Source organism: Schistocerca gregaria, chromosome X (genome assembly GCF_023897955.1).
Source record: "Schistocerca gregaria isolate iqSchGreg1 chromosome X, iqSchGreg1.2, whole genome shotgun sequence".
In the NCBI taxonomy this organism is placed as follows: Eukaryota; Metazoa; Arthropoda; class Insecta; order Orthoptera; family Acrididae; genus Schistocerca; species Schistocerca gregaria.
This window is the reverse complement of record NC_064931.1, coordinates 24374314-24393544: the sequence shown is the minus strand read 5'-3', so window position 1 is coordinate 24393544 and position 19231 is coordinate 24374314. Positions and strand designations below refer to the sequence as shown.

Below are 19231 nucleotides of genomic sequence, written 5' to 3'. Positions count from 1 at the left end.
AGATGTAGCAGTGTTAAATATGGCGGACCCAAGATCGGCCATAAAACATTATAAAAACTATTTAATTATGTAATAATGCAGGGATTCAAGCCACAGCCATTTTAATCTGCCATACTCAATACATTTTGATGATGATCTCAATAAAACTTGAACACCGATCATATCTATAACAGTTTAGGATTTACTGTTAATGTTACATTCACAGGTTTCGTAACAAAGACCTGTAACTTTATTTGTTTAAAAAATATAGTAAATTTAAATTATCAGTGTTTTCAGGTAAGCATCAGATCATTTTCTCCACACAAAACACATTGAAAGATGACAGTATGACATTTTATTAAATCATTAGGTAATATGGCTCAAATGGTTCAAATGGCTCTGAGTACTATGGGACGTAACTTCTGAGGTCATCAGTCCCCAAGAACTTAGAACTACTTGAACCTAACTAACCTAAGGACATCACAAACATCCGTACCCGAGGCAGGATACGAACCTGCGGTCGTAGTGGTCGTGCGGTTCCAGACTGTAGTGCCTAGAACCGCTCGGCCACCTCGGCCGGCCATTTGGTAATAAAATATTTATTTTAAATTTTAGTGCATAATAGTTACTTATGTTCTTTATTTATTTACCTGAAAGCGCATTGGTGCAAGGCTATTGGCTGTGACATTAAAAATTAAGAAGGAAATTGCACTGGTTTTATGTAAAAGAATTTAAAGTTTATAATGTAATGGATATTATTGTTAATTTATTTAGAAAGTGAAAGTGGTCAAAACTTTATTATTTAAATATGTTAAAATGTGAAATGATGTAGCAGAAGCTGTAGCCAATCAGATGTACTGCTTCAGGAAAGTGAACTGCCCTAGTCAGTTGAGCGAGGACTTTCGGTGCGCAGGAAACGCGGCCGGTGACAGAGCGCTGGTACAGACGCGAAAGCGGACAGTTCGGCTACAGACACCAAAGGGTACAGTTCGAGTTGCGACACGAAAGCGGATAGTAGGTCTTCAGGCAGATAGGAAGTGAAACGAATCAGTCCATTTCGCGTTGTGTCGAATCGCAGGACTTGTAGTCTGAGCAGTGAGCAGCCGCGCGTCTCGTGTGAACTCTAACTTTTCGCGTAGATAACTTGTATTTCGCGACGAGCTTTTGAATGAGCGAACTGTGTCACATGTAACTCTAAATACGACCACTTTCGCTATTAGTTTGCTTTCTGAATAAACATTATTCTAACCAAATAGCAACTGTGTGGCCTACATCATTTATGGGTCGTTCATTTAGTTCCCGATATTATTATTGCTGTTATTATACGTTATGTTAACTTTGTATTTCGCAAACTTGTCATCAGCCAGACAATTTAACCCAAGGGTCACAAGTGTCTAATTTGGGGAGTGTAATGCGACACGTGCGGTTCAACCCGTAGACGAGTTTGAGCCAAGACATTTCGAAGAAGAGAAACCGCATGTGAGCCCCAACATCTTTGGGATGTTAGCTCACAGTTGTTGACTTTTCCCACCTTCCATTGCCTCTTTACACCTTCAGTCTATCTAATCCAAATATTTCTTCCTTGTTCCACGATTCTCTTGTCTCAACTGAAAAATCTACAGCTCTGTGGTAGAATCTCTTCTGATACTTATTTACCCTTCCTACAACAGTCGCACCAATGGCATATCTACCCTGATTCCAGTCATGTTTCTCCCATACTGACTAACGTACGGCAACATTTGAAATACACATTTAAAATACAATAAAGTAAGAACTAGTGAGTACTTATATTTCGATAGGTTGCGCAGCTAATTGCTGAACGGCAGGTGGAAGTACAAACGAGAACGTAAGTTTTAGGTCGCAGAAAACACGAACTGAATGAAAAGTCAAAATCTAGATTTTAAAACTGAATTAAAAACTCTCTTTATGGCAATAATATATTTATTGGCAGTGGTAACCGGTTTCGGTCAAAATGTTGTAATATCACATTTTATTACGGAAATAACTGTGTGAGATACTGTGTTGTATGTAGGAACCAGAGACATTAATCTTTGCACAAGAAAAGGAAACATTATCATTGCGTTACCTCTGTTTTTCTATTATCTTTGTTGTTGAACGTAATGTTAATGACTCCGATTTTGTTCTTGCTCTGATAAACACGAAGGGAACTTATAATTGTGGATATTACTGTTACAACCCAATAGTAAGAGTAAAAGTTTTATTCGAGGAAGAAATACACGAGTGCTCATCTCTGATATATACACTCACGTTCAGAGAAAATAGAACACCTTGAACAACTGGACACAGAACATTCACAGGACATGTACACCAGTATATTCTGCAGAAATGATTAGCATTTCAGTCATCTCGATTCAGCGTACGTCCTGTTGCCTACTAGGTACAGCGTCCGCGATGGGCACTGATAACTTATTCCATGCGTGATGGCATCGACGTGCATAATTGGCACTGGGTCACAGCGCTGCATCCGTCTTTTCACCGTATCACACACATTGGGGACAAGTCTGATGACCTAGCGGGTCCGGGCAGAAGCCTGACATCTTGTGACACCAAGAACGCACGTGTCCGCACAGCAGCAGGTGGTCGTGTACGGTGTTGGTGAAAAATGGCGTCTGAGGTGTTGTGCAGAACGGGTATGGCTACGGGTCGCAGGATGTCAGTCACTTTTCACAGTGCCCTGGACACGCACGATATGTGACTGTACCCAATAGCACCCCACACCATAAGGCCACGAGCTGGCGCTGTATGTCTCGTGCGAATGCAGTCACTATGATACCGCTCCCATGTCTGCGGCAAAGTAAAATGCAGCCACCATTTTCAAACAACGAGGACATGGATTCGTCCGAAAACACTATCTGACGCCATTCCAGTCCTCAGTGACGTCGTTCGATGCACCATTGCCGTCGAGTATGTTCCTGCACATTCGCAAAATGCGGAGACGGGGACGACACACACGTAACCCGTGACGTAATAAACGGCGACGGGCTTTCGCCCCTGGTAGTGCACTATGCGTTACACTGTAGACTTAGGGGCAGGGCCGAAGAGGTCGCAGATTCTTCCTGCAACGCCATTCGGATGAGGTGCTCAACTTCTCGGGCGGTGGTCTGGATGGTGCGACCTGACCCACCTCGTCGTGTATTACGGCATTCCGTGAACTATTCAGCACCCACCCGTTGCACTACCGAAACACTTCGTCCCAAGCGAGCAACAATTTCTAGGATGGATGCATCACATTCTCTCAAGCCAATAATGCGCCCTCTCTCAAACTCACTGATTTGATGGTACGGTTCGCACATACGCATGGGAGGCATCCTACACCTCTGCTCAAGTCAAACCGACCCATTAACTTCGATTTATAGCGACAACGAGAGCTGCAGACACATTGTACCTGTAGGTTGTGTTGCGCCATGATATCGATGTTGACCTTGAACCCGTATGCCGACATGTTTCAAATGCTAATCATTTCTGCAGAATGTACTAACGTACATGACCTGTGAATATGAACGTCCTATCTCTAATCGTTCAAGATGTTCTGTTTTTCCCTCAACGTGAGTGTAATGATGTGAGACCCAAATGTAAATATTACTCTTTTCAGTCATTCTAATTGCTATAGAAAATTTCAGCTACACTATGTCGACGTGGTATTGGAGAGACGCTTTCGAGATTGGCGAACGAACCTGAAAATAAACACGATGACCTCCAACGGACTCACGAGAAAGCAAAAAAGAAATCTGCCACAGATTACCACACGAAAAAACACACACACAAGATGAGTTTAGTTTCAATGGACTTTTCAATACATCATTTAAAAATCAAGAATACATGCTAATCTGGGCTATAAAACAATAAAAGACAATAACAATATTACGTGACCATGTTACACCATGATGAGAGGCGGTGGCGGTGAATTTAGCAGGTATCGTCGATCGACGAAAGTCCACTTCTCATCCACGATATTTGCTGCAATCATAGCCACCGCATGCCGTTATGGTGTAATATGGTTTGAAGATGGTCACATTTTGACGGAGTCATGTTACCATTGGCAATAAATATTTTATTACGGTCAAGACTGTTTTTAATTCAATTTTTAAATATTTTATCAAGACCGTCGATATTCTCCACGAGAAATGTTCTTAAAACTTACTAAAAAGCCCAATATTTTTAACAATGATCGTAAACAGACACTATCACGAAATTGCGAAAAATAGTGTAAACAATGCGTAGTGTTCTGCAACTGCCGGTGCTGGTTGCAGAGCGCATAGAGAGCATTTTGTGCTTCCTCCTCATGATGGCTTGACTGTCATGCTGACGCACTATACATGATGAACTGTCCCATTCTCTGTGGCGGCTGGAACGTTCTCTCTCCAACATGGCATTTATCAATAATTCAGTTAACCGTGAGGATAAAGTTTTGGAGAACCAGTGCATATTTTTGAAATAATTGAAGGCAAAGCATGCACTCTGCTACACCTAAAACAAACTTCGTTTGTGATATTATCACCACAGACAGGGATGGTAACAGTAATGCTTCAGCTAAAATTATTTTCTACTTTGTTTAGTAACATAATCTAACCCATTTTGTCCAAGACTCACCTACAGGTAAATATATTCCTACATCATGTCCTCGAACTTCGAACCGTCCACAGTTTCTTTCAGGTGATCAGCTGAGGTGGCGTAGTGAAAGAATTACTGGAGATGTCTTTAATGCTTAAATTTTACTTCGACCACTAGATTTAAATTTCCCTAATTTCCCTATATTACTTAGGCTGAGTGCTACGTTGGTTCCTTTAAAATGGACTCGGCAGATACCCTTCCCTCTTCTTGTGCTCGGTCTCTAATGATCTCGTTCACCTAAAATCTACATAAAACTTATACTGAGGTGACAAAAGTCGAGCCGGCCGGTGTGGCTGTGCGGTTCTAGGCGCTACAGTCTGGAACCGCGTGACCGCTACGGTCGCAGGTTCGAATCCTGCCTCGGGCTTAAATGTGTGTGCTGTCCTTGGGTTAGTTAGGTTTAAGTAGTTCTAAGTTCTAGGGGACTGATGATCACAGATGTTAAGTCCCATAGTGCTCAGAGCCACTTCAACCATATTTTGAACAAAAGTCGAGGGATACCTCCTAACATTAACAAGTCATTGGAAGTCCCTTGCAGAAACCATTAGCCACGTTGCCTCTATGGCCGTTTTTAATTGCGAAAGTTTTGTAAGTGCATACTTTTATAGATGAACTGACTTAACGATTATGTCCCATAGATGTTGGATGGGATTCATGTCGCGCATCTATGACGTGGTGTCACGGTGACATTGGCATCCATAAACATTCCATCGTTGTTTGGGAACATGATGTCCATGAATGGCTGGAAATGGTCTCCAAGTAGCTGAACATAACCGTTTCCAGTGAATTGTCGGTTCAGTTGGCCCAGAGGATCCGTTCAGTTTCATGTAAACACAGCCCGCAGCATTATGGAGCCCCCTCCAGCTAGCACAGGGCCTAGTTAACTATTTGCGTCCACGGTTTCGGAGGGTGTGCCTCACACTCGAACCCTACCATCAGCTCTTATCAACTGAAATCGGGACTTATCCGACCAGGCCGCGGTCTTCCAGTCCAACCGATATGGCCACAAGCCCAGGGGAGGCAATGCAGGCGATGCCGTGGAGTTAACAAAGGCACTCGCGTCGGTCGTCTGCTGCCACATCTAATTAACGACAAATTTCGCTGCACTGGCCTAATTTATACGTTCGTCTTACCTCCCACATTGTTTTCTGTGGTCATTTCACGCAGTATTGGTTGTTTGTTAGCACTCACAACTCTACGCAAGCGTTGCTGCTCTCAGTCGTTAGGTGATGGCCCTCGGCCTCTGTATTGTCCGTGGTGAGAGGTAATGGCTGAAATTTGGTACTGTCGGCACGCTCTTGACACTGTGGACCTCGTAATATCGAATACTTTAACGATTTCCGAAGGTGAATGTCCCATGAATCTATCCCCAACCAATATTTCGTGTTCAGAGTCTGTTCATTTTCGTCGTCCAGTTATAATGAGGTCGGAAGCGTTTTCACATGAATCATCTGAGCACAAATGACAGCTCCGCCAATGTACGACCCTTTCATACCTTGTGTACTTGATACTACCGCCATCTGTATGTACGTATATCGCTAGCCCATGACCTGTGTTACCTCAGTGTATGGTGGTGCTGATCAGATATGATCGTGCATAATTGATTTCTGTTTTTGATGGGTGTCGGATCTGCTAATCTGCTAATGTAGGTCGACATTTTTTTGTAACAGCTTTACTGTAATAGCTAGGTTAGTTATTGCTGTAGTTATTTGAAATTTAATGTTTACGTGACTTGATAACAATACACTTGCAGAGCTCTAAATGCAGCCCTTACAAATAAGTACTTGTAAACTTGTTATAGTAATTGCAACTTCCAAGAGCGTGATAAAGAAAACGGTATTTAAAACTCTTTTACTCGTTCATACTGCTAGAGTGAAATACTACCAGACGGTCTCCGTGTTTTCGGATTAGCGTTGCTACCTCAAGAAACGAAGGTAATCGGTTCTACCTGGGGTGAGTTAAATGCTTTTAGTATATGTATAATCTCTAGAGGTAGGAGTTAATTATAAGTATACTGACCGAAAAGGATAAATTGTGTTGTACTTAAATATAAACATGGTTGACCTCCTAACGGAAGAGCTAACGGTGTGGCCTTATCAACAAACACCATTTGGAAGCCAAGAGAGAGGAACCTACCACACGTTGCAGCTGCTGTGGAGGAAGAAACTCCAGTATCAATGGCAAATTCCTGGCGCAGATCTCTGTCACAGGCAGTTTCTTGTTGGCAGCCATTTCCCGTTCATTGTCTTCCGTTTTCTTTTCTGTCGAAATCTCTAATCCTGGGCCGTTGATTGACTTCTTCTGAAGCATCATAACTTCTCCTGCCACTATAATGAAAAGTATCACATATGACAGTAGGTAATTTGAATTATGACTTCAATGGATAATGTTCCGTGACTTATAAAGCTTTATCGGCCACTGACTGACGATATATTTGTGTAATGTATTCGCAGTCGCTGATATGAACCACCAGCTGCTGCAAATCAGTATGACGAAAATGGAAATTTGTCCGGACAGGGATTCGAACTTTACGTGAGCGAATCACCTTAATAGTTTCGGTTACCTGTGGAAGAATCACAGTCAGACCCATTCTTCCATATGTCGTCGTCCTTGTGAGACAACCTACACTCGTACGTATAGAAAGGATATATTTATGTGCAAGTTGTGACACAAGGACGATGAAGAGTTGTGCACAGGTAACCGAAGAGCTTGAGGTTACCTCTCGCGTAAAGCGGGAGATCTGGTTTCGAGTCCCTGTCCGGCACAAATTTTCACCGTCGGCACTTTGATATACATCCCAAGGTGGTTCATACTCGGAACTGTGAATAGATTTCTTGTATTTCTTGATGGCCGTACTCGTTGCAGTGTCTGATCCTTCGGACATGGGTTGGGTTTTTTGGGGGAGGAGACCAAACAGCGACGTCATCGGTCTCATCGGATTAGGGAAGGACGGGGAAGGAAAACGGCCGAGCCCTTTCAAAGGAAATATCCCGGCATTTGCCTACAGCCATTTAGAGAAATCAGGGAAAACCTAAATCAGGATGGCCGGATGCGGGATTGAATCGTCGTCGTCACGAATGCAAGTCCAGTGTGCTATCCACTGCGCCACCTCGCTCGGTCCCCGGGACATGCGTGCATGGTAGACGGAAATAACACAGCCACTGCGGTTTCGTATTGCACATAATCAGCACGTGAAACATAGAGTGGCAATTTACTTTCAATATTAAAAAAAGTTATGTATCCCTGTAGGTAGACGAAATGCCTTGTAACGTTTGACTACAAAAAACGGCTCTGAGCACTATGGGACTTAACATCTGAGGTCATCAGTCCCCTAGAACTTAGAACTACTTAAACCTAACTAACCTAAGGACATCACACACATCCATACCCGAGGCAGGATTCGAACCTACGGCCGTAGCAGTGGCGGGGTTCCGGACTGAAGCGCCTAGAACTGCTCGGTCACCGAGGCCGGCGTTTGACTACAAGGATGGCGAACAGAATCTAGCATCCGTAAAAACTTCAAATATCCAAGAGCAGCTGTCCGGAGTGATTTAACGACCTCGTCAGTCTGAATACGAATAAGGCAGGTTACTCAGATGTGTTGCAAGAAGATTCATATCCGAGAAAGATCACTTACAAAACGCGCGTTCGATCAGTTCTTGAGTACTGTTGGATGAAGAGGGAATCATACCAGATTGGATTAACGGTGGAGATAAAGAAAAAGCAAAGAAGAACTGCGTGCTTCGACATGCTGAAATGGTTCAAATGGCTCTGAGCACTATGAGACTTAACATCTGAGGTCATCAGTCCCCTAGAACTTAGAACTACTTAAAAGTAACTAACCTAAGGACGTCACACACATCCATGCCCGAAGCAGGATTCGAATCTGCGACCGTAGTGGTCGCGCGGTTCCAGACTGAAGCGCCTAGAACCGCTCGGCAACATCGGCCGGCCTTCGACATGCTCAACAAAATATAGCGCGACGTGCAACACTGAAGTGTTGCGAATTGCGTGGAGCTTATCTCGCAAAATTCGAAAAGATCTCATTCCACGGCGTATGAAGAAACACGCATCTAATGTAATGGCACGATGTTGAACCAGGGTGATGGACGAGGGCTGGGGGGCGAAATCGACAGCCTCTCTCTTCCCATTTATCGTCCGAGAATACAATAGGAAGAGGTGGAACGGCAGAGGGAATGAGATGTTAAGTGTACCCTCTCACATACACCGAACCGTCTCTACTGCAGATGAAAACGGTTCACTTAGAAGGAACGAAGGTTCATTGAGCAGCTTTGCCATTACCGCCGCCGTGAAATACATGGCGGCTTCATTCTCCGTCGTAGACAACTGAATTAAGGTTGCTCAGCTGTCGCATGACTTTCTTGTCACTCGACCGCTTGCTTCGACTGCTGCTCTATCTACTTGTTGAGCCTGCTCCTACTAAGAACGCTTCGCTTCGTCGAGTTAATGGATTCTATACGATGAAGTTCATAAAGACTTCTACTTCCAGTACCCAACGACCTTTAGCCTTTGCATATTGCAGCACAAGGATAATTCCAAATGAAGTTCGACTTCTTAGCTGAGTGGTCAGCGCGTCTTAGTGTCATGCAGTGGATCTGAGTTCTATTCCCGGCCAGGTCGGAGATTTTCTCTGCTCGGGGATTGCGTATTGTGCTGTACTCTTCATACTTCCATCATCATCATCGACACGTAAATTCCGCAATGTGGCGTAAACGGAAAAGGCATGTAACTCGGCAGTAGAACTTCCCCCAGGTGGGGACTCCGGGCCTTCAATGACATACGATCATCGTTTATCGTTGACACCATACTACAAACGACTGAGTCTTACATGTTACGGAGCCAGTCTATTGGGAAATAGTCACGTTCTGTAGTGTACAGCGATGAGTTTCGCTTTTGCCTGTAGTGGTTCTACCAAAGCCAACGTGTCTGTAGACGACCTGGTGAAAGATCATAGAAGGCAGTCCCACGCCTCTCCAATGCCTCCAATCATGGTAGGAGGAGCTATCGGATGTGACAACAGGACTGATTTGATATTTCCTGGAAGGCGATTGAATTCTTGCTTGTATCGGGTGAGAACGGTAAACTCTGTTGACGTATCCCTCACGGACAGGATACCAAATGGCGAAATCCATTAGCATAATGCAAAATCACACTACAAATCAAAAATGCCTCGAGGAATGAATACTTCCTCAACTGGCTCACTCATTCCCGACTCGTTACCGGTAGAGCATGCCTGGGATGTGATGAGCATATGTATACTTTCATTCCAGGCAGCAGTATTCATGAACTGAGGCAGCATGCCATTCAGGCTAGAATTTCTCAAGATGACATTCAGGGAGTGTTTGTTTCCATAGCACAGTGAATACAACAATGAACTGGAAAGTAACTTTAATCAGTTAATATGTTACGCGTTAAATACCTCTACCAAATCTGAGAGATTTTCGACTAGTACTTCCCGGTGTAACATTTCCGATTTTCGCCACTGTTAATACTAAATCTAGGATCAGCCAAATCTTTTTGCATGTGATTCGTATGCAAGTTTCTAGACCTATTGCTAGATTCTTTCACAAAGGTTCCTCGTAAACTACATTAAAGTGTAGGGAAATATAAAAACGCCACACCGATTGAAACCATGAATACCGATGGAGGTTCATAGCCTTTGGACACGCCTGAGTGGAGACAGTGCACTGCACATGCGATATTACAACCGAACAGTGTGCTTCAAAACTATAATGAACGGTTAGGACGGTAGGTTTATGGTTCATAGGAAAGGTACTCACTACCTGGAATTCGAGCGCTTGCTGGAGTCCTTCTTGCCCGCCTGGAGGTTGGGCAAGTCCTTTTGGCGTTTCTCCGTCTCCCTCCAGATCCGCCAGTACAGGATGCACATGACGGTGACAGGCACGTAGAAGGCGGCAATGGCGGTGCCGAACGTGATGTAGTGGTTGGTTTCGATGAACTGGATGTAGCACTCGTTGTCCGGCACGGTGCGTTCGCCCTCGATGTACGGCCACGAGTAGATCCAGGGCGGCCACAGGAGCAGCGAAATCCCCCACGCACAACCTGCACACACCACGCACTCACTCACCAACCGTCCGCACAAAAACAACACACGTTTTTGTTTCGTACTCAATGCAGCCACAATTTTTTGTAAAATATGATACAATCTTAAGTATATGCATGGAGAGAAGCAACTTTGACAAAGATCAGATTATTATTACTCAGAGCCTGTGAACGAATCTCTTGAAAACGGCGAAGCTGGTCGAATGCGCACGTCGTGAGCATCTAAAGAAAGAGATAGAATGACAGTGAAACTACCACTTGGTGCGGTAGCACACCGTTTATCGTACACGGGTTAACATGGAGCTACGCCGTAGACCACCCCTACGTGTTCACATGTTGACCCAACGATATCGTCAGATACGATTGCAATGGGTGCGGGATCGTCGGGATTCGGTCAATGGAAACGTGTCGGCTCTTCGGGTGAATCACATTTTTGCTACACTACGTCGCTGGTCGTCTCCACAAACAGCATCATTGAGGTGAGAGTAGGCTGGAAACGTGCACCGCGCCACGGATGCAGACAGGTGGGAGCAGTGTTAGCCTGCGCTTGCAATTGACCTGTGGTAGTAATAGAAGACATGCTGGCAGCTGCGAACCACCTGCATCCCTTCATGCGTTCTCTTCTGTCTGTGTCTCGGGGCCAGAACCGTACTACAGTGGTTTGAGGAACATTATAGTAAACTGACGTTGAAGTCTCGCCGGCCAAATTCGCCTCATGTAAGGTGTGTGGAAGTCATCCGGGTCGCTATCGGGCGCCCTCACCGCTAACGCTATTCAGCGACCCGTAATTTATGCGAATTACACGACCTGTGCGTAGACATCTAATACCACATACCTCCACAAATCTACCAAGAAACTGTAGGATCACTGGTACGCAGAATCAGTGAGGTATTTCGTTCCAAACAAGCTATTAAGCAGGTGGTCATAATGTTTTGACTCATCAGTGTATATTGTAACAGACTAGTGTAAGCTGATTACATGCCGTAGTTAAATAATATTCAGAAAATTTCGTAGCCCTATAAATTTCACACTTCGTAACTTTTTTTTGCATGAGATAAATGGTATAGTGCCTTCCATACTGACGATTAGGGTCCTGCATGTCCGAGTAAACGAGCACAATATCCGAAGTGGGCAAGCACAGGCTAACTGAATAGGCTGCCCACACAATTTTGGCCCAAGCATAGAAGCCATGGCCGAATCCTACATAATGCTTGCCTCCAAAGACGTTAAACCCGTCTTTATCCATGTACGACTACAGCCAGCACAGGCTTCATATTCGTGATGTGTGTGTCTGTAACAATGCATCGTCTGCTAGTCAGTGCAGTAAGACTGAAACCAACGCGTAAACATAGAGGAAATGAGAGCGTCTAAAACGCAATGTATGGAATAAATTTCCTTTGTTGTATACGATAACAGTAAGTCTACTGGATACGTATCGTGCATAAATTTCTGTGCATTATAGGGTTTCCAGTCGGGAAGGAGGCATTTCAAGGCTAACAGTTCTAAAAAGTACCACAATGGCACGGTTCCTTCAGGAATATCGGTAGTAATAGAAAATTAGATACCAGCAAAGTGTGTTGCAGTGTGTGCTAAAGACATGAGACATTTTAATGCTGTTTCTGGGCAGCATTTCAAAGGCTAGGCCTGGAATAAACAGGTCTAGGTGCACAGCAAGGAGACGTCAGCTTGGAATGACGACAATGAAAACTGTGCCGGATCGTGACCGGACCTGGATTTCCCGCTTACCGCTCGCGATAAGCGGGAAATTCCGTTCTGCAGCTGATGGTAGTCCTTATTCGCAATTGTGAATTCATTTGAAGTGTTTCGTAAGGGCTGTGGTCCCAGGGGGCCTGTTCCTTTGGACATGCATGCACGTCGAAAGCAACTTTGCATCGTAATCAGAATAACACAGGCACTGCAATATCGTATCGAAGAACAGGTTGATGCAGTTCGGAACTAAGTAATTCCTTCTGTTATTACGGACGTTATTAATAAAACACGTGCTGTAACAGTTGACACGTGGATTGATTCGCACAACCAGGTACATTCTCTAGCGCTTACAGCACGTAAAGACAATTTTGTCTCTTGTGAGTAACGTTCTATTTAGAACTAAATTCCAGATGTTAAGAAGCCAGGATTAAATATTATGAAAGAATCAGGAGAAAGGACGGCTGATTAGAACCTTTCGACGGATATGTTGCTTAGCTTTGCTTTTCATTCTGGCGAGGGTGCCAATATAATAAAAGCTTGGAAACGGAGAAAACGACGATAATAAAAGCCGTGGAAAATCACGAAATGCTTCGTTGTGCTGCTCACTGTATAAACACAGTATTTAGCTATACTTTCGACGAAGATACTTTTTTCTTAAATCATGCCTCGAGCATTCCAACATCAATAAATACTGCAAAACGCACTGTACAGTACATGTAAAAAAGGATCCTCTGCTCATGTTTGGAATAAGAACCAAGCACACGATGGAACAAACTGTACACTGCGCTAGAGTCCTTACACAGAGTATAACGAAGTTGCAGCTTTACTTACGGAAAAGAATTCCTCTTACAGATTACAGGGATGTCGCAATTAGCTCGCAGTAAGAATTTTGGATTTCCTTAAACCATTTCAAGAGACCACAGGTGAATTAGAAGACGAAGAAGGACCTACAATCCAATTAGTTAGTACTTTGGTTTCACAAAATACTACAAATCTGGAATGTCCATGAGAATGACAGTAAGGTGAGTTTAAATAGTGCAGTTACAAGAATTGGTTTCATTCTGATACGAGGAAAGGAAAGATTTTTAATGGAATAGTGTTACTGATGTAAACTAGTAGATATTTACTTTAAAAGGAGTTCAAGGAATTAAAAATCGAGTGCTGACTTTTCACGTGAGAAGGTTGTAATTATTTTCAAGCATAAAACTGCCTCGTTCTTCAGATCGTTCTTCTCTAATCTCAGTATCTTTCATATAAATGAATAGAAACACAATTATTTGTTTGCGACGAATGTGTGCAAGTTGCGAATGATTAATGTAATTGTGTATGTGTAGTTAGTGCACAGTTTTTTAGAGCCGAACGGAAGTATGAAGGCGTGCTGAAAAGTAATGCCTCCGTACTTTCCTTCTGTTTCAATATCGGCTGACGTATAACGTGTCATGTATACTGGCTGAAGTATAACGTGTCATGTATAACACTCGGTCGACATCCCGCTTCGCATACGGGAGTTGCAATCTTCTGCCGCTACAGGGCTCCAAATTGTGGCTTGTAACACGGAAGTGTGTAATGTAACTATGTCGGTGCCTGAGAAACAGCGTGCTATAACCGAGTTTCCAACCGCAGAAAGACTTGATCGACATATCTCCTTCAGCATGAAAAAAGGGAGGCCACATACGAGCCCTGCGGCACCTACGACGAACCGACGCCTCGAGACCAGTATCATGATCATCCCGACCTGGCACCATCCGATTTTCATATGTTTCCAAAAGTGGAAGAATACCTTCAAGGATTTAACTTAGACAGAGATGAAAAGATGCGAAAAGAGATGTGGTCGTGGCTCCATCAAAAGCATCAAACATTCTAGAACGACGATATCAACAAACTGGTCTCTCGTTGGGTGAAATGTGTTCGTCGCCACGGTGACTGTATTGAGAAATAAATATATAGACATGAAGAATAATGATGTATAATTATTGAGAGGCATTACTTTTCTGCACGGCCTTGTATTATAATTCGTAAAACACATATTTTTCTGGCACGACTCCATGCTTTCCACATCAGTTCTGTATTACTTCTCTCTCTTCTTCTTATTATCAGAGGGCCTTGAAGTGTATTTTCATTGCCTACTAGAAACAGACATCGTTTCGAGGACGGGAAGAGTAACAAATCCTCCGCAGCAGATAAAGTAGATGTTTTAATAAACACCTGCGATAACTGTCACATACCGGTGGAGCAGACATGAAAAGGTCTAGCAGGCCTGGCTGCAGTTGCAAGACGTATTTTACGAGGGGCGTTTGAAAAGTCCGTGTTAAGTCCGAGAGATGGCACCACCAGTGCGTATCGAGGTCATGTTTAGTTGGTAGCATCTTTGGAAAGAACGCACACCAAATTTCAGCTATATTGGTGTATTTCTTTGTGTTTGGCATTCGTGCGAATCAAGGAAGTTGAGTGATTGTCAAAAAATGGACGAAAAAGAATTTCGTGTGGTGATTAAACATTACTTTATAAAAGGCAAAACGACTCAGGAGAGTAAAGAAAGCTTGGTAAACATTATGGTAAGTCTGCACCTTCGTTTAGAACAGTTTACAAGTGGTTTCAAAATTTTCGGAGTGGCCATTTGGGCACAAGTGATGCAGAATGATCTGGACGCCCTGTGGAGATTAAAACTCCTGAAATCATTGATAAAACCCATGATATGGTGCTGCATGACAGAAGAGTTAGTGCATGAGATTTCTAGTGCTGTGGGCATCTCGAATGAACTGGTACATAATATTTTGCACAAACATTTGGACATGAGAAAGCTATCCACAAGATGGGTTCCGCGATTGTTCACGCTTGACCGAAAACGGAATCGTGTGGATTGCTGCAAGGATGGTTTCCAGCTGTTCAGGGAGAATCCGCAGGACTTTAAGCGTCGTTTAGTCACTGTGGATGAAACATGGGTACAGTACTGTACTCCTGATACCAAACAACAATATAAAAAATGGTTCACCAAGGGAGAATCTGCACCAAAAAAGGTGAAGACCATTCCGTCGGCCGGAAAGGTTATGGCGACTGTATTTTGGGATTTGCAAGGGATAATCCTCATCGACTATCTGGAAAAGGATAAAATTATTACAGGTGCATTTTATTCATCGTTATTGGACTGTTTGAAAACCGAGCTGCAAGAAAAACTCCAGCGATTGGACGGCAAAAAAGTCCGTTTCCATCACGACAATGCACCAACACACACCTCAGAAGTTGTGGGTTTTCAGAATTAATGGAAATACGATTACAACTCGTTTCACATCCGCCCTATTCTCCAGATAGGCTCCTTTGGACTACTATTTTTTCCCCAATTTGAAGAAATGGCTGGCGGGACAAAGGCTTTATTCAACGAGCAGGTGATTGCAGCAACTAATAGCTATTTTGCAGACTTGTATAATTCCTATTATTCGGAAGGGATCAACGAATTAGAACAGCGTTGGACGAAGTGTATAAGTCTAAAAGGACTCTATGTCGAAAAATAAAAAAGGTTGACCCCAAATACGTAAGTAGCTTTTATTTTTGCACGGACTTTTCAAATGTCCCTCGTATGTATACCAGTAAGAAGTGCCCCGTGTGACCGGTGCGTTGGTAAAGCTAGCATTATTAAAAATTCGCGGCACCCAATTAAATCCAGAACGCTTCAGCGATCTGCTGCTGATCAGCAGTAACTATAAAATATCTTCTCTTGTAAATAAGTGAAAGGTCAAAATTTACTGCTGTAAATATATAATGTTTCTCGTTTATTTTGTTCCCAAAGACTTCCTAGTTTTCAGAGGAGTTGTTTATTTAAGGGGACACGCCCCTGAACTGGCTGCATTTTTATTTCTATCTTCACCCTCGTATTGCAATTGATCTATAAATAAGAGATTGCTCAAAATTCTTACACACAATGAGGGTCATTAGTCAAAGAATTTTCCAGAAAATTATTGAGATGTTTACTATCTTTTGGTACTGACAGCAATATTTATAACAGTATAAAAAACAGAACACTGTTTCACTGTGGTACCATTTTCTTTGAAACCACTGACTGCACAGCTTGGAGAAAGAGTCATAGTACAGATAACATTCACGTAAGTGTTTTATGCTTCCAATTTCCTTCCCTGATACTGATCTGTGAAAAAGACAGGTAGTTTATTTTATTACAACAAAAATATTTAAAAATGTAGCTCAAATATCACCGATCTCATCGTCATGTTATAAATTTTGTTGGAAATAGTAGGCAAGGGAGGTAGAGGCGGTACTTCTAAATATCTGTACCAATTTTTGTGAGTTTAACTTCAGTCAGTTAGGAGAAAATTGTACCTGAAATATCAAAATTCAAGTTTTCGGTGAATCGCAAATGAAGATTTACAGATTTATTAACCTACCACTATGCTCTTTCAGAACATTCCAGCTGCATACTCCAGTTGTCCTCCTGTTTTCTTATCCACCATACTCTTTCTCTTCATTCTTTTCTTTATCCTTGACTCCTTGGTAGAAGCTTCTGCAGCTGTGTCTGCTTCGCTTACCCGCTGCTTATGAATACCAGTCAGAGCTTAAGCCATATTCCTTCCGGTCTGTTAAGTCGCATAGTGCTCAAAGCCATTTGAACCATCCTTCCGGTCTGGATGTCCAATTTCTTCATAACATTGATCCTTGAAATTGCATCATCACTGAATGTTATTATTGCATCCATTACAACAATCTTCAGTACTGTCAGCCCAACAGATACAGTTTTGGGTGTTCTCTCCCATATACAGTTGTTGAAGCTTTCATTTGCATTCTGAGAGAGACCATGCATTAATTTCCTGAGTATACTTTTATTTGCCAGATCCCTATACATAGGCTTAATTGCCTCCATTACAGCAAGTGGTAAGGAATGCTTGTGGGTATATTGTATGCCTATAGCATTTCTCAACCAGTACTTGCACCACGATTCTTCCCCTTTTGGACACAAACTATGCTGTGGGGTTTCATCTGTTGACACTCTGTCAAACCACGTTACTCAAACAGCTCGTCTCATGTTCTCCAAATCTCCTACATTTCTCCTTATTGCTAGTCCATAGTATTGAGTTAAAGAATCAATTTCACTTTTTGTAAGACGACCTGGAACACCTGTGTGTTTTCAGTCTGACAGTTCTTTTCCACTGAAGTCTTAAAATAATTTTCTCAGCCGAGCTCCCATTCTTTTTTAAACATGCCCAACACATTCAAGCTTTTCTATCAGTGTGCCCCTATATGGTCTGTAATTAACAACAGTAGTGTGTTCTTTACAGTCTCCATTCCCAAGGTTGCCTACATATATCATACCACGACTGACCTCTGATCTTCTAAAAATGTTCAGAACTCCTTTCGTTTCCTTGTTTCCACTTGGACCATCAAAGCTCTTCACACAAACATGGGTGCCAATAAATTTGCTTACCAGTTTCAATAAATGTGGCACTTACAACCTAATTCAGAGAAGTATGACTTCTCTTCTGCCAAGATCCATCAAATGCTCCTACAATTTATGTATTCTCAGACAAGGCTACTGCTTTCTCTGCTGTTCGTTTCATTGAATAATTACTTACACGACATAAGCATTATGTATTAATTTATTGTATCTCTCAAACCTCAGTGGAGGTTGAAATAAATCCATCAGTGTACCGAAGTCTGGGCAGCTCTCCTTCCTCTTCCAATACATCGCATTACATAAGCAATCTGAATATTTACACTGCAATGGTGACTATCAGTTACTGGCGATGTCATAGTATCGCTGTGCATCTTACACGAGTTATAGGCAATCACTGACCGACTTGAAAGACCCTTCCTTGGTGAAATGTCCTCAGAAACGTCAATACTATCTTCACTATTGCAGTGCATATACTGCAGAGCACTCTTCAAAAGTCTTGACAGCATATTTAGGTTCACAATAAAATTTCCGTCGTTATTGCTGCTCACAATACTACTAGGCTTGTTTTTATTACATTCAGAAAGCGAAAGCTTACGTCTAGAAGCACTGCTTGTAGACACAGTTTCCGCGGACGACATTTGATGCAACTGGTGTATATTATTCGGTTGTGTTTGGAACTGGTTGCAGCGAAACTTTCGTTTGGGGCTACATTTATTTACTGTCGTAATTTTTACCACAGGAAACAAACACACAGAAACAATCCAACACACAATTACTACAAAACCACATGCGTATGAAATTCCGAAATCATATATTCTCAGGTCTTTCTTTACATTCGAACCATAGCGTTCTAGACAAGCCTGTACTTTGGTTTCGGCAGTGCCTTCTAGAATACACCTGTGTTAACGATCCTTAACTAACGACGGACCGCAATTTTAAAACGAAATGATAATGCCCATAAACTATACATTTCTGAAATCAGCATGAAATGCTATTTTCTATAGACCATGAAATTTTTTGTCCTTTTTACGAGCATGTTTCCTTAATGTACACGTAGTTCTTATTAATGACAGACAGAATGAACCTTCTGTTTGGAAAAGAGCTTTATCTTCTCTCTGTAATTTTATTCAAATAACCAATTAATCTCCACGCGCTGTATGATGGTAGCTGTTACGTATGCGTTCTTGGAAACTTCATAGATAGAGAGAGTGAGAGAGAAAGAGAGAGAGAGAGAAAGAGGGAGAGAGAGATGCGTTGAACTTGTACAGTGCAGGGAGGCGACACGAGGCGGAGCTTGACGTCAGCGAAGACCGGTCTTACTCGATTATTCGCGCATCCCGTGTCCGGACCAGAGACATGGACGACCGAGCAGTATTATCTGGGGCCAACGACGGACGACTGGGACCAGCCTTCAGCAGGCGAGTTGTA

At 42.7% G+C, this 19231-nt stretch overlaps 1 protein-coding gene across 1 annotated transcript in view; it reads right to left on the bottom strand.

Moving 5' to 3' along the window:
- The window catches only part of LOC126298918 (muscarinic acetylcholine receptor DM1), a 1498118-nt gene that overhangs the window by 557481 nt on the left and 921406 nt on the right, over positions 1-19231 (bottom strand). Inside the window, exon 5 of the mRNA XM_049990459.1 lies at positions 10416-10695. Coding sequence (XP_049846416.1) covers positions 10416-10695 — 280 coding nt within the window. The remainder of the gene's footprint in view (positions 1-10415; positions 10696-19231) is intronic.